Raw genomic sequence first — 22600 nt, 5'->3', positions numbered from 1 at the left:
GCATATCCACAATGCAATGCTCCTTTCAATTTCAGTGTCAACTTCTCAAATCAGAGAGCAAACCAAAATATATGGAGGCTCAAATGCACAGTTTTCTACCCCAAAAGCTAGCATTGCAACCAGGCTAAAAATAAAACCTGGCAAAGTTGTTCTGATCCCTTATTGGTCCCATAGTTTGATTTCACATTTAGCATTTGCATTCCCCTCCGCGTAAACATTTCATTCTTCCCCTCCTGCAGTACAATGAGACTTGAGTGACTTTGGCAGCAGATTTTGGATCGGTGCTCCTGAATCCACCAGTGTATGTTATCAGCAGGTAAACAAGCTTTCGAACAAAGCCATAATGGAACTGCAAGCGGCATAAAGAGGCTCATCTCAAAAGCTATACAACCCATCAAAGCTGGTGTCATTTCCTCAACACTGCAAAATGCATGGCTGTTAGTTACAGTTTAAATCGGTTGCCTATTTTCAGACACTTCAAAACTATTTGTATTGATAATTTACTTGTCAGTAAGCAGCTAGATTATCCAAATAAAACAACAGCTTTTTAATGTTTACTGGGTTCTTTGCTGTTTTGTTTTTAGAGGGGGAAATGGAAACGGGTGTCATGCACTAAAATCAATAGGATTTGCGGTTAGGTATTTGAATAATTTGTCTCAATTCCAAATGAAATAGTTCCCTGTATATTTGAGAGGATTACTCATGACTTTGAACTTAATGTGGAAATTATTTGAGGATCCCTTTAAATGCACACAGTAGTTAGGCTATATCTTAGACTGCACTCCAGATAAAAATCTTGTTAACCACACATTAGGATGTTCCTTACCAAACTTTACACATATTTGCCTTAAAGGCCCGACACAGCTACACATATAAACCTACGCACTTGCTCCTCAGTGGAGACGCCCCAAAGCCTCTTCTCTCATATGCTGAATTATCTTCATGGAGGTAATTAACTACAAAACTGTGCCATCAGATGTAGATTCCCAATGTGAACCCAGTAAAAAGCAGTACATTTTGAATTATCCATATTTATGTGGATATGTGTTACTAATAGTGACATTATGTTTCTTTTCCAAGTGCGTAGGAAATCTAAAATACAGATATTGCCTCCTCTCACATATTTCTCAAACGTTTCATCACACGTTAAATCTGGGTCTGGGTTTTTTACTAAACCATTCACCCAGTCGAGGGAAAGAGGGCACAAGAAAGGATAAGATATGAGACATGTCTGTTTGGTTGTCATTCTGTTTAGGTGAAGTTCTCTGCTTGGTCTCTTCAGTCTCTGACAGGAGATATGTAACCTAATCTCCTTCCCTAACCCCATTCTTAGGCGTGAATGGGGAATATATGATGGCATTAAGTCGATTTACTCCTTGGTTTGCAGTTTCAGCCTTAATGCTTTTGGTTCTTCGTCAACAGACTCGTTTCATTTTTGATTTAGAAAAAATCAAAACGTTATAATGCTCTTCAATTTATTTTTATTTATCCATAATTTTGAGTTCATGCATATATTTGCTCCATGAATAATACTTGTTTATTTTCCGTCCTATCTAGTATGGTGTCAAAGATGTGAGAAAATCGAATTGAACTTGTGTATTATCTTGAAATAGAGAAGATATCAGGGACAAAGGCCAAGATCTGAGACTCTGAAATTCTTTGTGGTTTCTCTCTTTCACATCATTTTCTTGATACATACATATTACTACATCTCTCTAAACCTTCATTGAGTACTTCAAACACATGATGACAAGTAAAAGGAATCAGAATAGGGCACTTTGAATTGCTTTGCACATGCCATTTTAAAGAGACAAGGATTTCCCTGGCCTTTTTATAGTTCAAGGAATCCATGTGACAAATGAATGGCATTCTTTTATATTGAGTCAGGAGAGTTGTTGGTTCAACTTGCTGCAAGTGATGCTGAAAACCACCGGATGCTGATCTATTGATCGTAAATCCATGATAGGCCACAAGTAGTTGGAATTTAGTTTGAAAGGCTAAAAGGCCTTCTTCCGTATATTTCCCAGCATGCATTACAAAAACCTCTTGGGCAAAAGGATGAATATCAGGTCAGTTGTAGAAAATGTGAGGAAGTCTACAGAAGGTATCAGTCGTAAAGTGATATTGTGTGTTGGCAAGTTTGAAAAAAATCATAGGCGGCTGTTGTAATGAAACAAGCAAGGGACTAAACATGGCACAGCTAACCCACTGAGCCTGATGAGAGTGACTCCTAGCAGCACTGAGCTCAGTGGGGGGTTGTAAACATTTACACTAAGAGCCTGTCCAGTGCACATGGTTGATGCCTGCCAGCCACCTCGGTATCGAATGTTGTGTTGCATATTTTGTCATTCAGGCCGGTCCCGAAATTGTAGGAATCACACCATCAATTTATGAAGAAGCCATCCAAATGTGACACCAGGCTTATGCTAAATTGAGAAAATAGAGCTAAACATTGTTAAAACACCCCTAGACCCACATGGTAGAGAGCACTCGGCTGAGAGCTGCGATGCTCCCCGCTGTGAACTGGGAAAGTGATGTTGGTGCGCTTCCCCTTCCATGAGGGCCGCACCGTTCTTGGGTCCTGATTTGAAGCCTTTTTGAAGTCTGTTTTCTGCGACTGCGTGCCAACATTAGCTAATGCTTCCACAAAAGCAGAAATTGCTTAAATTGTTTAAAACGAACATTGTTTTCACACTGACTTCTGAACTATTTATCTCACCCACAATGCTACAAACTAACCTTTTATTTAATTCTCTAAATTATTTTGTTATAATTAAATTGGAATGTCCTAAAGCTTTAATTTTTCTGGAAAACGGTAAATGTAAAGAAAAAACTGTATTAGTCAGAAAGCAGTGAAATTCGTATTTCCTGAAAGCCCCATTTCTTTTTCAAAATTGGCAGGTGGTCACTGGTGTAATGAATGAGTTGCTTGTCTTGAGGAAGCAGTATTCCTTAGAAGCATTTCTAAAGGCATGTGATTTACATAAATGGAGTTTCACTGAAGTCTTCAATTGTGTCTATAAAAAGGAGACTAGCTTTACTTTTGATGGGGCAATGACCAAGTATTACAGAGGATGGCATGTTTGGGATCAATCCTTTATTGTTTCAAAACTCTAAATTCTTTTACAATACAGTCATTTGTTACTTGTGTGATTTTGATGGATATTTTACAATGTCATCAAATAATGAAACACAGTCACAAACAAAGTATTCCTTTCTATATATCAGTATTTTACGATAGTGAGAAGTTTTGTGCTGTTATATTTTTCAATTTTTTTCAACCTTTTTTTGACAGCACAATTCCTTCCCTTTCAATCAACAAAAGCATTGTTTTTTTGAAAGTGCATTTCAAGGATTGCAATAATGACTGCTTGCACCAGTCAGCCAAAATGTACATTTTAGTATTAACAGGAGGGCCATACTGTGTTGTGAGTAACAAACAGCCTTAACTACATTTCCAACTACAACATTTATCTGTATAAGTAAATCAAAGAAAATATATATGCATGCCATGAACATTCCTCCATAAACATTTATAATAAATGTATATTTTCATTTGAATTATGCTGATAATGATACAGTATTTTCCACAAAAGGACAAATGCTGATAATGATAACTAATATATAACATCCAAATACTTTTTTTCTTTTCTTCAATGTACACACAGGTATAATGGCTTTATGCCAGTGTTTAGGGCCATGCCCTAATAAGGTCATAGTATTTGGTCCACAATAACATATCCTCTGGAAAAAATGTAAAATAAAAAATAAAAATAAGGGAAGAGTGTGCTCTAAAAACAAAGTGTGATCTTTAACGGAAAGCCAAGATAACATGATTAGGATCTTCATTCTTTTTCGTTTTCAAGTTGATAAGTGAATTATGATGTGAAGACTCCATCAGATGTGTAATGCAATATAAATATACATTTGAGCTCCTAACTTGACTATATTATACTTTCTTGTTCCATGGTACAGCTTTCACTCTGTAGAACTTTGTGCCCAGCGGAACCTTGAACCTGTTCTGAGCCTGTGGGACAGAGCACGTGACACAGTATATTACAGTCCTGGCAGAGCACGCACACACACGTTCCACATGGTAAGACCAGTACATGAAAATGCAACTGTACCTTTTTTGCCTGACAATATTCCTTCTCCATCACTTTCCCAAGAACCCATGGCCGCCTTGTTGTCCCTGATGCTGGTGGAAACACACTCATTAACTGGAGTTGACTTATTAACAAAATTGATTTGAGTATAAGGGATCCAAAGTAAAAAGAACAACAAACAGGAAAACATACTTCTTACAACTTCAAAACTAATAGTTAAGGCCAACTGGGTACCTAACCCAAAATGAATGGACTGCAAGGTACTCTTCCTAAAATGTTGTCAATCTCAACATATTTATGTAACCTTTCACTACCTAAATTACAGCCATAAGCACCGCATATGGATTAAATAGATTTCAAATAATTGAGCTGATTGATGTGATTAACTTCGTTTTTAAGATAAGAACTTACAAAAAGCACAAACTTTTCAAGGGACAATATTGTATATGACAAATGTCCGGATATTTAGGCGTATTTTAGACTTTCTGGATTAAGTCTCACAGAATCGTGACTATTTAATTTTTTTTTTTAAAGCCAAAGGAGAATGGGTATCTGGGTTGGTCTGCAACCGACCTGGTTTGAGGTCCAGTGCAGTGAGAGACTCTGAATGAAGGAAGTAGAGAGTGGGACCGACGGTGAACAACACATAGTTGTCGTGCCTCTCATCCAAGATGATGAGGACCAAATCGCCCACCTGGAAACTGAACCACACACACACACAAGTAATTGTGTTAACAGAGGAAATATCCTAAAGTGCTTGTTTGTATTGTTTTTCCCCCCCTCAGTGTAGTAACAGCGCAATACCAAGTTGTGTTGTTCAAATTTATTTTACTGGTGGTGTACACTGAGCACTCACTCTCTGATGGCAATCTTCTCTGAGTGCCGTGATGACACAGATGACATGCTCTGAGACATCTACAAACAAAGAAAGGAGTGTGTCGGTTGATGTCGACATTACCAGTCACATCACAACAAATGTACAAGAAACAAACTCTGCTCATCACAACTCAGCACGTCAAGACCTACAGTTACTGGACTTTAATAAACACCTCTCAGCGTACATCTGCTTCCCTGTGGAACCACACATGCCCATACATTCACCTACCCAACCAGTGACATTAAAGCGAGACCCTATAGTCTCTCTTTAATAGATACTTTCAACACATGTTGAAATGGCAGTTGTGGCTCTATGTTCCTTGCAGGGAGAACAGTAAACTGTCTGAAGTCAGTCCCACTCAGACTGGGTAGACTACCGGCCAGTGGTGACACTAAGGTGCTACCGCCATCTAGTGGAGAGTGTGACTAACTCCCTTGCCTAGAGCTAAGAACGAGGCATATAAAAATGTTGACTTTCAGTAGACATTCAGCTCTATTGTCAATGCAAATATTTTGGTTGTTACATACAAAAACACAAATGGAAAAATCCAGTGAATTGTGCACGAGACTGCAGGTCACACAGGCTCAGAATACCTACCAGTCTCTGATTGAGGCGTTTGTTTTCTTCTTCCTTCATATGTAAAGTCTACAATAAAATCAAAACATTTCACAACAACGGAATGAGCTAGAAGTCAAAATAACTTTTGGGACTTAAATATATAGATTACAGCTGAGACAACTTACCCTTTCAAGTAACAGTATTCGTTGTTTCTCTTCTGACATCATTAGGATATTATCACTAAACAAAGGAAGAGAAGGTGATAATCCAACCGCTGAAACTTTGATTTTTGAACAGGATGAGCGAGATATGCACAGATTTTGGAGGTGAACTTACATGACCCTAGCCTATCCTGCCTTCCTCTCATCTGTGCTGACTCCCCCATCTTTTCATCGGTCCTCACTGCCCATATCTGTCAGGCTGACTTCAACAAGCACTTACACATCTTTTCTTTTACACTTGATCTAGAAGCATCTTTTAATGGGTAGGTTATGTTGTTGAGAAGCACTTTTTGTCATATTTGCCGAAATTAATTTCACGTCCTGATAGCGTCCAACAAATGTAAAGGTTTGACCGTAAAATGAAATTAATCCGACATCTGTGGGCGTCGCAGGACTGTAATAAAACACCACCAATGATTAAGGTCGGACCAGCACTTATTATTTGACTGCATTCGGACCAAATGCAATGATTGGACGGTCTACTTGTCTGTCTGCCTCCTGAAAGTAGACAAGGCAACACATACATGTGTTTTGGAGGTGTGTATTTGAAGGGAGGGGGTGGGATATTTTAGTTGTAATCTTTTCTTTGAACTCCAGCTAAAATTGCTAGGTTTGCAAAACTTGCCTATCATGACTTAAACTAACTAAAGTATTAACTATTTAACCCTACTATACCAAAAACGACACTACTCAGCACAAAATACTGATTTGTGAATGTGCTGTCCGGCCAGCTTGTGAATAATAAAGTTTGACTGAGGGAGGTAGGCTCTTGTGCACTCTGTGTTTATTGGACCGGGGGGAGGGGGGGAGGGAGAAGGGCTTTGGGTGATGCTCACTGTACGGTCACCATGCTGGCCTCCACTGCTGAATCCACCTTGTCCTCATCTCTGATGGCTGCAACAGAAGCCAGTCTGTCTGGGTCAGGGAAGGGCTCCGACAGGCAGGCCTCAGCCCCGGCCGCGGCCCCGGCCCCGGCCCCAGCCCCGGCAGACTCCATGGTTAAGGGGTTAGGGGTGAAGTAGGCCGAGGAGACCAGGGCGGTGTTGCGTAGCCGGTTCAGCTCTTCCTCAAGCTGTTTCTTCTCCTGCATGACGCTAGCTCGGTCCTCAGACAGAGTCTCAATCAGACCTGCCAAAACACAGCAGCACACACACACCAAACCAAAAAACTGATCAATACAACTGGAGAGGCACCAGTGATTTGATAAAAAGGCAAGTTGAGACCGTCTGGAGAAAAGAAGGAAAAAAAACTGCTGCTCGTTTACACAGGGGGGGGATAGTAATTGAATCTGATATTTGGTCATATGATGTCAGCCTCGATAATTCATCTTTCCAACACAAGAACACCAAAAGCGCAACCGGAAAAAGACGATAAAAGGGCATCTCAAATGAATGGGCGACCGACGGCTCCAAAAGTCTCACACTTCCGCTGCTGGCCATGGCATGAACACTATATACCTTTGTCCTTCTCCTGTTGCTGGGTAACGTTTCGGAGTTTCTCCGTGAGCTCGTTGATGATTTGCTCCTTCTTCAGCTTCTCTCGCGTCAGAACAGTGTTGAAGTTCGTCTGAGGGGACACAAGAAAAGGCCTTTTGTCACCTCCCGGCTGATGAAGGGGAGAAAAGAGCAGCCACATTGAGTCACAGAGGACACAGGACACGGCCTCACTGACTCAATTACGGAGTGCCTCTGCCCCTCTGCGCTGCAGTTTCTGAGTGACAACCTTAAGATGATGTCGCTTCTGAAATGCTAGTATCAGCCTTGTGTATATAGCCAATCCAGTGTAACTCACCAACAGACAAGCACTCTCTTGTCATATAGTCCATAAAGTATTATCTCTACGTAACATATTCAACACAATTATTCTATGTGGCGACGTGGTAAACGTGTGATTCCATGGGGCATGACATTTCCACCAACAACGTGATCTAGCGTTTGTCCTATGGCAGGGCCACACTCACCCGTGTTCAAATTGCCATTATGAATGCTTTGCAGCTCGTGCAAGGACATGAAAACGCTCTCTGTTGTGTAATTATGACATGCCCTGCCCCACAAGCCCCCATGAGTATTCCTACTGTATGACTGTCTATTGGTGACTTCGATGACAAAAAATGCCCTGTGATTAGGCTGCAACTTGATTCTCCCACAGGGACAAGAAAGTTTCCTGCCTGTCTAAGAGAGGACCGTCCATGACCGAGACCCACCTGCTGCTCTGCTATGAGCGAGGTCTTCAAGTTCTGCATCTCCTCGTTCTTCCTCCTCTCCAGAAGCTCCAGCTGGCTGTGCAGCGAGGCCGTCTCCTGCATCAGGCGCTCCTGAAGGGCCGAGTCCAGGGAGAGGGGGGCCCCTGCCCCGGCCTCTGCCTGCAGGGCCAGCCCCGGCGCCCTGGAAGAAACACGCAGACGGCAATCAAAAATACGCCCAGCCGAGAAGGGAACTTGGATCTGACACGCTGTCTAGACATGGAACACCTCAAACAGAACTGAACCCCGGAGAGGCAGTCCGAGGCACTGCTCTGTTTGTGACACCTGCTTGCATGTCAGATACGCCCGAGGGCCCGGACAGGGAATCCACATCCCTGTTGGGTCCTGACGCCCTCCACCGCTCACCTCTCCGAGGATTGTCTTTCTTGCAGCTCGATTTCAAGTCGTCTAATTTGATCTAACAGTCTCCCCTCGGTCTCCTCCTTTTGACGCTGTAAGTCTTTAAAGGCATCTGGTGATGCGGTCTTCAAGGCCTCCTCTCTCTCCACGTACTGCCGCGCTGCGTCCTGCTCTAATCTCTGCTGGTGGTTCTCGGCCTGCAAGTCGCTGATAACAGTCCTCGTGTGTCGCTCCTGCTCCTGCAAGCTCCTCAGCTCCTCGTCTTTATCTCGGAGCAGAGCCTCCGTCTGTTGCTCCAGGTCACGGCGGAGCTTCTCAAGTTTCTCCCCGTGCTCAGTCTCGGCATCCCGGGCGCGGCGCTCCAGCACGGACAGCTGGTCTCGGAGCAGGGCGCTCTCCTTCTCCTGTCGGTCCACCAGCTCTGAGATGCAGTGGTCCTTCTCCAGACGCATCAGGGCCCTCACCTCGGCCAGGCCCGCCTCGTACTCCTCGTTCCTGGCCTGCAGCTGCTGGTTGAGGCCCGCCAGCTCCTCGCCCAGAGCCAGGGTCTCTGCCTCCACGGCGGCCTTCACCGCCCCCGCCCGCTCCCGCTCAGCCTCCTCGCAGAGCACCCTCGCGTCCTCCGCCTCAGCCTTCTTGAGGGCCAGCTCGGCCTCCAGGTCGCCGGCGCGGCCCTCCAGCTCCGCCAGCCGGGCGTCCCTCTCTCCGAGGGCGGCTGCGTGGAGCTGGGTCACCTCGCCGAGCTTGGCCCGGTTGTCGGCGAGCAGGCCCTCCAGCGCCTCCTGGTTCTGGGCAGTGAGGTCCTCCAGCAGGGCCTGGTGCTCCCCTCTCAGCCTGTCTTCAAGCTCCCGCAGCCGGGCCCGCTCGGCGCCCAGGAGCTCCTCGCGGAGCTTATCCTGGACACGCTCGATCTCCCCGTCTAGACGTTCCAGCTGGACGGCCAGAAAATCCCTGGAGGAGACGAGGGTCTGGATCTCCGCGGCCTGCTCGCCGATCTTCTGCTCCAGGTCGTTCGCCCTCTCGGCGAGGCTCGTCTCGGCCTGGGCCCAGCGCTCCTTCTCCCCCTCCAGCTGAGCCAGCTCCTTCTGCTTGCGCTCCAACAGGCCCTCCAGCTCCAGCACGGCCCGCTGCACGTCCCTGACGATGTTCTGGTTGAGCTGGTTCTCCTGGGTCAGGGTGAGGAGCTGCTCCTCGTGGCCTCTCTGGAGAGACAGGAGCTGGCTCTGGTGCTGCTCCCTCAGCTCGTCCTCGCGTCTCTGTCGGATGTTGTCCACCAGGCCACAGACCTCCACGGTCATGGTCTTCAGGGCAAAGCCGAAGTCGCGCTGCTCCTTCAGCACCAGGCCCCGGAAGCGGTACAGGTCGTCTTTCACGCTCCTCAGGTTGGACTGGGATTCCTCGGCGGCCGAGCGGTACTTTTCGATGCTCAGCTTCAGGACAGCCATCTTGGAATTCTCCCTCTCCAGCGTGGTGGTGTCCTGGATGCGCTTGCTGTCGATGGCGTTGATGACCGACGAATACAGGGACTCCACCATCATCTCGGGGCTTGTGGGGTCGCTGACAGGCTGGGGGGAGGTCAGATTCTCCTCGATCACAAACTCGTTGACGGCCGACATGAAGTCGGATTCTGGACTCTCGGCCAGGGAGTCCAGGTCTAGGGAGCCTTGTTGAAGGACAGGGTCCATGTTAGGGTGGCCGATGGTCTCAAAGTCGAAGGTCTGGGCGTCAATGCTGTCCGGGGAGAGGTCCTCCTGGATGGTGGGGACGGGAACCGGGAGGGACTGGCAGGGGAGTCCCTGAAGACTGAGGGAGGTGGGGGTCTTGGAGGAGGTAGAGGTGGCCGGGCCCGGTGTGCTTTCAGACCGCGGGGTCACGGCTGTGGATCTCTGAGCACTCTGGCTACAAGACGCCTAGAGGAACAAACAGTGAAAATATAGATTTGTTTTTTATACCCACATATGTATATATATATATATTATACACACACACACACACACACACATTCTCTCTCCTTTTTTCTTTCTTGCATTTGTGGTAATACGCGATAGGCTACATGAGTCATTCTGTCTCCAGTTCTCCTCACCCTTTGTTCGCTAAGCAGGTCGGTGATGGTCTGAGACATGTCGTCCATGCTCTGTGCAGCTTGGACCAGCTGGTGAAGCATATGCACATGCTGGTTCAAAGGCTCAAAGTCACAAATGTTTGGAACCCTGGTGGACGACAAAAACAATTCATTTTCCCTGAGACCTAACTGACATGATTATATAACTACGGTAAATGATGACATGTACGACTGTGACAGACTCCTACCTAAGGAAGGGCTGCACTTCTGTGGGACAACAGGTCTTGAGATACTGCAGGTCGCCAAGGGAGATGTCTGGAAGCTCATAGTCAAACCTCCTGGGCTTTCGTGTCTACAAAACACCAGAGACATAAACAAACCAGGAAGAAATGTCTAAACACGGACGTGAAGTGAGCCCCTGATGTGACGTTAGAACACTTACACAGAACGACGTTGGAGGCCAGGAATCCAGCCCTCGAAACAGGCGGTTTCTGAGAAAAGACCTCCCTGAGAAAGAAGAAAACAACAACGTTGTTTCGGAGAGCTCAGACGCTGGTGGGACATCATGTCCTGTCCTTAAGCACGAATGCACGGCGGGTGTCGACATTTCAAAAGGAACTTACTGAATAGCTTCCCGAACGTTTCCCTTTTATACTTTTCCGCTTCATAGAGGCGCTTCCCGTCTTTTACTAGAGCACTGGCCCACTGAAGAGAGAGGGAGCCCAAAACAAGGAGATCATCCCACAGGTTAAGCAGGTCCTTCAAGACAGTCTCACAGCAGACCAACCACCACAGACCGGCCCAACCTCGTTGTCTCACAACACCCATATTGCAGCGTCACCAGGATCCCCCCAAAGGAAGACAAGACACACACTTCATGCCACACGCGTTGTGTTACCCTCCTGTTCTGACCTGTCTGTAGTGGCCTATGAAGATCTTCCTCCTGACCACCTCCACTACAGCCAGGCAGTACATCTGGGGCACGGTACTCAGGGCGTCCACCACCCGCACCCTCTCCAGGAGCTCCGTCAGCAGCCTCAGCAGGGCCTGGAGCTTCTCCCCATCCTGGTCCGCGTGGAGCATCACGTAGCAGCACCATCTGAGGCATCACAACGAGGGACTTGGTTAGCTTAGCAAACGGTGCTTCGGTTCCACCTGTTTATGTGTAAAGAAAGTCTGTCGCGATGCTCAAGGCAACGACTTCACAGAGAACTTGGAGCTTTCAGCCCCAGGTGGGAAACAGCTGCTGTCTTACTTGAGACGAACTTGTAGGTTGTTCGCAAGCTCCTGTTTGGCAGTGGTGCACTTCTGTTTGATGTCCAGTAGCTTCCGGTGGTTGGTCAGCATGATCATCAGCTGGTTGGCGTGGCTGAGGCATAAGTCAGGAAGAACCGACGTATCTTTAAGGTTTTCAGCCCGCTTCTGATTGGCCAGAAATCCCTGTTATCGGACAGATATTGCATGTTACTTAAGTGATGATCTCGGATAGGAAACGTGACTGGGGTTTCCAATGTTTCTTTGTTTTTCCTCGCTTTGCTTACCTGAGCAAGTTCCTTTTGTTCGTTCACCAACTTTTTACAGCTCGCAATCATTTGGTCTAGCGCGTACAGCCTGTCCTCGAGGCCCTTGATAGCCTTCATGTTCTGATTATCCAGTTTGGCAATCGTGTCACGACATTCTGCTAAGAAGGGTTGTATGATCCGTGGGTCAAGCTGAAAGACAACAAAATGAATGACAATAAAGAGAGGTCTATTTTCTTTGATAACTTTCACGCACACCGACATCAAGGCCAGGGTTCATGGAGACAAGCACAGAGATAGGGGCCAATGTCGTACGCTCACCCTATTGATAGAGTCAAAGCACTTCCTGACGACTGATTCAACGTCATTGGGCCGGTCTTGTACATTGATCCAGTCCAGCAGGGTGACGTTGAAGGAGGGAGGGTTGGCCCTCTCCGGAGCATCTTCCTCCTGCAGGGCTGCCCTCAGCCCACTGCTGTCTGTCATATCATTGGTCTCCTGACCTTCGCTGGGCCCAGGTGGTGTTGTCCCGGGAGCAGACACACAGGCAGGTCGGTTGGAGCTCCTCTGGGACTCAGAGGGGCAGAGGACAGAGTCTGTGGACTTGTCGTCCTCCTCCGTCTCGTCGGAATCCTTCCCTGGGCTCGAGCTAGACTTCTCAATGCTTTCTCTGTAGCTGTTCCGGGTCAAACACTCGAGCAGCGGAATCTTAGCCATGACTGAGACTGCTGTCCCCAGTCTTCAAACAGAAAACATCACAAACACTGTGAGCTGCAAATTTTGAGTTTTGTAAGTTTCACACTTTCCCCAAAAATGCAGCAAAATATTAATTAATCCAAACTGCCGGACAGATTTTACCTGAACAGTTCTGCTAACTAACACAAACATTTTACTTGACTGTTAACACTATATGGGGAAAGAGTACATTAAACAACCATTTGAATAAAATTGGACAATGTGAAATACATATTTCATAAGGAGATAGTTACTTAGTGAGTTTCAATTTGATGTCCTCAAAGTCCTGTTGATAATTAATGTACGCTGTGTCAAACTTCCAGAGTAGCTTCTGATACGACAGGGTACAGTCATCCAGGTTAGCCATGATGGCAGCCCAACCTTGGTGTTGGAGGTGTTCATCGTGAACCAGGCGTTCACAAAAGGAGCAAAGTTTCTTGGCAACTTCAAACATTTCCTTTGAGAGATAAGAGGTGTCAAATGAAGCAGCACATTCCAAAAAACTAATGAAGGCCTAATTACATTATAATTTTTAATACACCGTTACTTGTGCCCATTGTGAATGAAAATGGGGAGAAAGAAACATTTACCACAGCAAGTTGTGTTCGTGAGGCAACGGTGTGAAAGACTGCCGGCATCATCAGGGACTCTTCCACCTTCAGCTCCATCTCATTCTCAACTGAGAAAGTAGTCTTGGGAATTGTTGGCGCCCGATCACACAAGATCATCTCTTTGTTGAATAGGAATATGGGGTTGGTATCCTGGAGGAGTGGAAAACATTTATCAACACCCTTTCTCCGAACAATTAATTCAATCAGTCACAAAACAATTGGTTAACATATCATTTTTTTGTAAAGTCACTGTACATTTAATCAATATAACTTCATCATTAAGCATGGTGCAAACTTACAGTGCCAGCACTGTAGCTGCAGACCCGCCTCTCAGCAACCATGCACTCCCCTCCATTCACAACCAGGACTTGATGTTGGGTTGCAATTTTATACTTGACCTGGATGGCATGTTTGAGGTCCAACACACTAAAAGGAACACAAGCACACGCTGGTATTTAAAAACATACATTTGGTAGTAGTTCCTCAGACGTCAGCTATCTGACAACCATTAAGGATTAGTATTCTGATAATGTAGTAGTTATTTTTATTAACTATTCTCAGGAACTTTTTCTTACGTTTGGACAGCAAGCTCAGTGTCAAATGTCAACGTGCTGCCGTTGTTGACCTGGAACACGTACAACTTCATGTTGAATCCTCCAGATCTTCACACTTCCCTATCGTATCAGTCATTCAAGACCACCCTGCAGAAAACAAGTTTAAAAAAAAATGCTACTGTGATGTAAAGAGCTGAATGGGGGCTTTGTTGTCAAATTGGTTTTGGGATATCGTGATAGTACTGTGCTCCACGTGTTTGGGAAGAATTCTGAATGTTGTTCTAATACAACATTCAGACAGCAAGCTACGTCAGTTAACCCTACTTGTACTACCTAGTTACAACTTCCCTGAACCAAGTTCAGCATTTTGGACACATTATCTGTGTCTGAAGTAGTTAATTCTAGCGAATTCAAAGCTGAATGCAACCTAAGCCACCTAGTAACTCTTTTACTAACTAGCTAGTTAGCCGCTACGAAGCAAGCAAGGGCTGAGTCATGTTGTTGGTCAGATGCTAGCTACACTACATAGCTAGAGCTAGCTACCAAGCTAGTTGACACCTTGCCCGACATCCATAACGTAATGTAAACAAGTGCACAGGTTGCCAGTTATATACCGCTACGCTAACTGAGCTGGATAGTTTATGAAAAATAACTAGCAACGGCAACAAGCAAATCAACACTTAAGCTTACAGTAGCCTAACTCACTAACATCGTTAGATTTGCAATTATAACCAATTTGTCCACGTACAGTGCAGTGGAACGCCAGTTGTGCGGGTGAAGCCCAAAGGCCTGATAGTTAAAGAGGCTTTAGGTTATAGGGTACCATCTAATCTAGCATACCCACCAAAACGTTAGCATTACCTACCAATGTAAGTACCTAGCTAGCCATCTAGCTAGAGCAGAGGTCAGTGGACAAAATATATGGTGCTGAAGGTATAACTCCAAAATTAGCCACCAGAAATGTTAGCGCTAGCACGGTACAAGCTAAGTAGCTAATGAGACAAACGAGTTGACGCCAACTACTATTGACGGTAGGCTACCTTGTAATAAAAGCTAACAGTACCGCATTATCTGGTGTTTGCAAATGTTAACTAAACAGATTACTCGTCACTTTGCTACAACTAATTTTAGCTATCTAAGACTGACAACAATCGTGCGAGCAAACGTTGGATGATGTGGTTTGTAAGTATCCACGACATAGGCGTCTTTAAATAATACCCCTCCCTAGGCTAGCTCTGACTAGCCGAGCCCGATATATCTGCCAATTTACTTGTAGCTAGGTTCCCGACATGATGCATTTCTGACAAATGACAACTCACATGTTTGGTGAGGGCATGAAAACATTAAACATGGTTCTAAGTGAGTGTCTATCCAAACGAAACTCTTACCTCTCTTTGTTTACTATCATCTCCCCAAATGTCTCTTGAGGAGCTAGCTAGCGAACTTGCTAGCTAACATGGCTAAGTTTAGCATACATGGACCTATATGGCTAGCGATAAAGACGCTAGCTGGAAAACATTAGCTAACTAATTATGTATGTGGTTAGACGTCAACGTAGACAGCTGTCAATCTGTAGCTAATCTTCAGCTAGATCGATGCATGTTACTCCGTGGACACGGGACAGTTCGAGGGCTTTGTCATTTGTCTGATCACGGACAATTCCTCTTCGTTCAGGATTGTGTAACCATGCTAATGCATAGCTAGCTTGCTAACACTCCTATCTGCAGCTGTCAGGGATCTCTGCTGTGTTTTGTTGTTGTCGTAGTCGTCACTGCACAGCGAGGTGCATTCTGGGATAAGGAAAAAATATCATGGCAGTTTTGCTGCAACGTGAGAAGGGGTGCGGTTTAGATGTCCATTTGTTTGCTGCAGATGCCCTCACTTATGAATTTATTGAGATGCACTTTATACTTTTATTTAACTGTCTTTGCCTGCAATATGTGAGTTATTGGCAGTGGCACAACGAAAATAAATCAATAGAATAGTCATATTGAGCACATAACTTAAAATGTTAACTGTAAAACGAGTCTGGACAATGTAAACAGGTTAAGGATTCAAATGCCTATTTAGGAATAAAATCAGATAAAATATGGTAAATGGGCCTATGACTTGCCATGGTGATTGTCCTTTGTAATCCCATGTCCACACTGGTGGTCAAACGCTGGTAAGAGACTCAGGGCGTGACTGTAAATTATCGGTGTGTGATGTTCTAGCAGGTTCAGAATTCATTAGGTTCGATTGAATGAGTTACATGGAGAATATGTTCATGTAGGATGTGTTAAGACAAAACGAAACAATATGAAGCAATGAAAGCTGCATCAAGTGCAGAAAAGTGAAGAGCATAGTGACAACGTCAGACATATTCTACATGTTCTCTTGCTGATGAATCAAAAAGTAAAGGTCAGAAATTACAGTGTGCCACCGATTGAATTAAACATTGAGATCCAAAGTCCATTTAAATGGTCAGATAAAGTGAGCAGACAGCTCTAGATTTGTAATTAGTCACCATCTCTACTATGATCGATAATTCAAGGGGGTTTCATAAATATTGCCCCTCAAGGCTTTTCATTCTGTGCCATTGAACCCTTGCTGCTTACATATTCATGACAGCTCCCAGTGTCTTTGGGTATGCCCATCCAGATTATTGCTGACACACTCAGGAGCAATCAGCAGAGTGAGAAGCCTATTAAAGCCCAGCAGCATATCACAAAGAAGCAAAAACCTTCGTAACTTTTTTAGGGTTGAAATTCCAATAACGTGACTGTTACAATTATAGGGTGGGTAACATGGGGGTGCATATGTGTAATGATACTGGATAGTTGAAAACAATTATAATAGTTAGATATATCTTTCCTTGGCCCGAGTCAATGAGGCGGTGCTGTTAGGAAGTGTGAACTGTGAACTGTATTCCTAACAGCTTGTTGTATATTTGGCCAAAACCAAAGAGGAAAACCCTGCCGACTTAATCATATTCCTCATTCATTGGACACGGCATGGTCCCAGAGAGTGTCGCCAACACTGCCATCTGTCAGGATATAAATGGGCATAAGACTTGGCTGTGTGGTTTTCATGAAGAATAGTTTATGCTATATGCAGGCCAATCTACAGGCTGTGATTTCTTTCTTGGTTTATAGTACATATAAAATGTATTTGCTTTTACACATCAGAAAATAATATATCTATAAATAAAAGTCACTTTAAAAAGCCACACAAATATACACAAAGCTTCTAAATATGATCTATATTTACCTCATCCTGGTTTGAAAATTCAGCAGTCATTGAGCCATCTTCAATATACTTTTAAGCAGTTACTACGATAAAAGTAACTAGATCAGCCTACCAAGCATTGTTTCTGAACACATTCTGTGAGTAAGTGTTTGGCAGCAGTATGAATTAGGAATGAATATTTCTGGAAAATAGTTCCAGATTTGTTCACCAGATGGAGGCAGAAGGCTGTGGGTAACACATAGTTTGGCTTCGGCTGTGATGGTTTTTGCACAAATTGTGTCATTTCTATGTATTGTACAGACAAGTATGCATGTCTGGAATCCTCATAATCTCTTCTGGTAACCAGGGCAGTGGAGTTTGCTTAAGGCCCCATACAATACTGTTACACAAATCTAAAATGTAGAACTAAAATATTTTCGCATTTTAGCCTAGATGGTGTTTTTGAATGTGTGGTTTTCTTTATTTAGAAAATTAATTGTAAAAAAAATTATGGCCATCAGTCTTTCAATTTAAACATGTCCCTGCAAGAATTTAAATCCAATTTAATGTGATATTGAGGCATTGCTCATGAACATATCCCTTTTGAATTGAGTTGAAAGCAGCGTGACAGCTTCAGTCATACTAATTCTAACAACATACAATTACTAAGTTAACTGAAACATCATTTGTGTAACCAGGGTGAGTTCATTATCAGACTTCATGGATGATGATTACATTTTGGGAGTTAGTACCTACTAATATAAAGGTCCAAAATCAAGAAAGAATTAGGGGGACATTTCTACTTTCTACTACATACGTATGTTCTTAATTTTATATAAACCTAATTCATTTTTCTATCTGGGTTTTACTATCTATAATCAATGTTTTTAGAATGTACAGTATGCATTTTAAATGTATGGCTCTTTAAGCCTAAGTATTTCATGCACATTATTGTTTAGTTCTTATGACTCATTGGGTTTAAATAGAAATGTCCTTTTTCTTTACGCAGCAAAATGTTTATTAGTAAAACATCTACTTAATTGTGTTCATGATTAGATTTAGCACCCCAAGGTGTAATAACAGTACATCACTGTGAGTGTTTGAGATATGGTAAGGGTTTTTCAAGTTTTAATGACAAACAGGGGATGCTGAAAGTATAATCACAATAATATATCTGTGAATATTCAGAACGTAATGATTTGTTGATGTTTTATACTTAAATCTCACGAACGCAGTTAACAAACAAACATGAAACTAAAGTATACATAGTAGACTGTATACAGTATACAGAAATGAAACTGTGATATAATGTTTGGCTCAGAGTATACTGATTTGTAAAGTAAAAGTTGGTTTGTGAATTCACACATAAAGTAGAATATGAAGAATGAAGTAGACCATGTCGTAGCATAATATAACATATTCGCCAACGAATTCTGACCATGTTGTGATCAGCAAAGAACACAGCAGTAAAAGAATGGGTGTTGTCCACCAGTAGATGGCTCTATCTCCCAATTATTATGCCTGACATCCACCTCTTCCTGATGCCTGTATCTCCTATTCATTTGTCTTCAGTCACTGGAGAAAAATGCGAATCTGTCTGCTGTTCAGATATTTTTTTAGATGATTATTTTCTCTGTGTTGGCCTTTATTGAGAGAATTGTCTACACTCTGACACACCAACATAAGTTAATTGTTGATGCCTATTTGATAAGTTCATCATTTTACGACATACACATTGTTTGTGCATTGCATGTCTTAGATGCAATTAGAGCCTTTGCGAAAAGTTACATTGTCTCCTCTAATTCGACACCTAGAAACGTAATTCTAGGATTGTCTCACATCAGGTCGGCAATACAATAATCAAATCGTCAAATACATAATAGGTCTTTAGCCTATGTATGGATGTTTTTGCTGGTTGGAAAGGGATGTGTGCGCTTGTGTATAGGGAGGAGGGCGTGGTGTGGGTGTGATTGGGTAGGGTTATTTTTGTATATTCTCTTATTAGACCAATTATTTAGTTGCATAACAACCAGGTATGTCATTGAAATTATGTGCACGTTGTTTTATTCTTTCCTCGCACACGCGCCCAATCGAATTACACCCTCCCCCATCTCAAGTACAATTACGTGATGGATGACGTTTCAGCATGCGGAGGAGGGCGCTGGGCAGGGACCACTTGGACCAAAGAGTACTGAACGCGATCTCGTTTTAACGCAGTAATAACGCATTCAGTAGGCAGTGGACCAGGGCGCCTTGCCGAAGCCGAGCCCATTGTCTCCTTTATACAGAGCAAGTAAGGGAAACCATTCGAATTGACCATCAAAAACAAGCGGATAGCCCTGAAAGGAGTCTCTACTGACAGGCATTTCGGTTTGCGAGCCACAGAATAGAACAGGACACGTATTTAGGGCTTAGTGTAGCCGATAACGGAAAATGAATCACAGTCAAGTTTTAATAATATGAGAAAGAACCGCGTTTTGTTGAAATTGGCGACTAACTATTAATGCTTCTGCGCCGTTTCGCTTTCAGATCTCTGGTTCTCACGGACTGCTTTTGATCATCGTTTGAAATCCTAAAATCAGAGATATTCCAATTGTAAAGAGTTAGTCTTGTAACCCAAGATGAATTTCCAGTCGGGTGTCCCAGTATCGGTGTCCGGTATCTCGCAGCAGTCTCAGCCAGCCATGCCTACTCCAGGCACGGTCCCCGCGCCCGTTCCAGTACCAGTTCCCCAGTCCATTCCGTCCCAGTTCGGATCCGGATCGTCTGCAAGCTCAGGGGCGGGCCAGTTCGGTTCGGGGACAGTATCAGGCCAGGCTGCTCAACCCGGCCCAGGGTCTCAGTTTGTTTTGTCTAACTCGGCGGCCATCAGAGCTGAGATCCATCGGTTTGAGTCGGTTCACCCCAATATTTACGCTATCTACGACCTGATCGAACGTATTGATGACCTGGCCCTTCAAAATCAGATCCGAGAACATGTGATCTCTATTGAGGGTAAGTATGGAAAATGTAAAGCTTGTGTGTTTTCTGTGGAGTGGTCACCTCCTAGTTGGTGTCATTCATGGTCGGGCCAGCTCCTGTGATGGAGAATGACAACAATGTCGCAAAACAGATTGTCAACAAACAATGCTTTGGCTAATCAGGTTAAATGCACCATAGCATGTTCCACAGAACCATAGCATGTTCCACAGAACCATAGCATGTTCTACAGAACCATAGCATGTTCCACAGAACCATAGCATGTTCTACAGAACCATAGCATGTTCCACAGAAAAAAACGATACATAACACAATTCACCCAGCACACATTTGATCCTGCATGCTAAAACTTTAGAACCAACACAAAATACAAATTCAATGACAGTGCACTGCCAAACGTTTTTGATCCTTAGCACCCATGTGCCTTGAACATTCTGCCATGCTCTAAGTATCGCAACGATCAACATACATGTGCTTGTCTCTGTGGTGTAGGCCTGTTTGATTATGAATATTGCAAACGAGTATACCTTTGAAATGAACATGTGCCTCCTGTGGTTATGATTTCAATAATATTTGTATTAGTCTCATTTGCTTTCTCTGCATGTAGAAATTCTCTCACCTAAGATAAATAATGTGTTAAAATATGTCTCTATCAGGGAGACTTTATGTTCCAAATTCTTTCAGACGTGTTGCATGAATAGAAGTGAAAGGCAAAGTATGTGGTGACTGTTTGTCTATCGACAAAAATGTCTGCATACATGCCTACTTTGAGGCACGGCACAGGGGTCAGTGCAGGGACTTCACTGTTCATGAAGAACGTGTCAAAGTGCCTGCCTAAGACATTAGAGTAACAACGACATATTTCATGTGACTTACAACTCAAGCTTATGAATCAGTATAAGATTATACAAAAATCAGTAATCACTACAGGGTTATGCTGTAGCTTTTCATTCTGATTTGAATGATGTATGTTTATGTACCACATACTGGCTCCATAAATGTGCTTTTAATAATATAGCCTATAGCGTTGACATTGAATTTACATCTTGTTACATGACAACTTGATTACAATGGAACCACAAGTCAATTAACTCAGTGATCGTGTCAATACTTATGTTGTTACTTGTTAATGTTGTTCTTTAGATAGCATCATGTGGTTTGGTTGGTTTCAGGGCCAACCCGTCCCCCTCAGCCCCTGAAAGAGGTCAAGTCTGTCTGTCTGTTCTTTAGCCTCTCTTTATGTCAAGATAAACCATTGACTTATCGAGTCAGGGCTTGGATATTCTTACAGTTTAGGCTGGAAGGAAATGCACTGGTTTATTTGAATGCAAATTGTTACATCATCGTTGTAAGGAAGCCATGCTTTTATGCAATCGCTTGATAGGACAACACTAGAGCCTTTTATGTGTCTTCTTAAAAGATGCAAGCATATTTGTTTTAATGAGGACAAGCAGTAGCTTGGTTCACTGCCAACACAGCGCCTGACTCAGATTCCCATTGTTTTTCCATCTAAAAGTCATTTCCTATGATCATTTCTGTTGGTGGTATTCCGATGCGCCCCTGTGTTTTTGCAGCGTCCAAAGCATGCTGCTGCGATGTCTCCATCTTTTCAAGCATGACGGGCTGCAACAGGAGGCGCTGCACTCATATTCACCTGAGCTGTAGGGCTGCAGATTCCCCCTTCAATCTTGCATCATCGCAGGGTCTCTGTTGCTAAGAAACTAGTGGCTCATGCCTTCAGTTGAGAATACCAGAGAGAACATTAATTTAAGAAACGAGCCCTGCCCTCCATCCTTTCTGCACATGTTGGTGTCTGTGTGGATCATTATGAGCTGAGACGTATGTATGGTCATTCTCACACTCATGGACAAAATCCCAAGGGAAGACGAATGAAGCGCTCCGTGCCGATCATACCGAACGCTAGGTTAGGCTGTTTTCCATACTTCTCCCGCTCGCACTATTTGATATTCACATCACTAGTTGGTCTCAGCGAGCTTCTTTTTTTAATATACTGCAGTCACTCATAGCAGGGACGATGGAGGGCTAGATTTAATTCATGTGATGCCCATTGTAGGTTCATCAAAAAGCGATCTACAGGTTATGCAAACCACAGGGTTTGCAAAGACACACCGTGTACAGTAAATGTCATATTTCTTCTATCAGAATGATGAAATAGTACCAGACACATTTCTGGTAGCATGATAGGATGATAAGCCGAGAACATTACTAGAATCGTTGGCTCTCAAAGGCTGAGCAGTATCTGTCAAAAATGCCTTGCAGGTGCACATGCACTCTGGAGGATATCTAAATGAAAACGGAGATTTAGGTCACATGGTGACCCTCATGTATGATTATCCATTTGACAAAATGGCTCCTTGTCCCCTAGCAGGGATACAGAGAGGGTGAACAGGAAATGATGTGCAGTAGGATCTACCAATCAACTCAAAAGCAGTTTGCAAACAGCAGGAAACAATGGAACATGTAAAAACTCCAGTTTGACTTTTGACTTGATCTAATCACATAATACATTAGTGATCTTAAATGAACTGAATGAAATATGGATGAAAC

At 43.7% G+C, this 22600-nt stretch overlaps 1 protein-coding gene across 1 annotated transcript; it reads right to left on the bottom strand.

Annotated features, from left to right (window-relative positions):
• Positions 1-3087: 3087 nt before the first annotated feature.
• Positions 3088-15559, bottom strand: rb1cc1 (RB1-inducible coiled-coil 1). The gene is made up of 23 exons (XM_067253167.1): positions 15235-15559; positions 13868-13993; positions 13592-13718; positions 13272-13442; positions 12936-13138; positions 12268-12685; positions 11968-12138; positions 11682-11866; positions 11339-11525; positions 11050-11131; positions 10869-10933; positions 10675-10778; positions 10448-10574; positions 8371-10274; positions 7966-8146; positions 7220-7328; positions 6599-6890; positions 5727-5781; positions 5581-5628; positions 4963-5021; positions 4680-4807; positions 4128-4198; positions 3088-4027 (listed from the first exon to the last, which is right to left on the bottom strand). Exons 2-23 carry the CDS (start codon positions 13936-13938, stop codon positions 3950-3952), a joined length of 4836 nt encoding a protein of 1611 aa, XP_067109268.1. The 5' UTR covers positions 13939-13993; positions 15235-15559; the 3' UTR covers positions 3088-3949.
• Positions 15560-22600: the final 7041 nt, after the last annotated feature.

This window comes from Osmerus mordax, chromosome 16 (assembly GCF_038355195.1).
Source record: "Osmerus mordax isolate fOsmMor3 chromosome 16, fOsmMor3.pri, whole genome shotgun sequence".
NCBI classification, from domain to species: domain Eukaryota; kingdom Metazoa; phylum Chordata; class Actinopteri; order Osmeriformes; family Osmeridae; genus Osmerus; species Osmerus mordax.
Note: the sequence above shows the minus strand (reverse complement) of the source record. Positions and strands in the feature narration are given on the sequence as shown.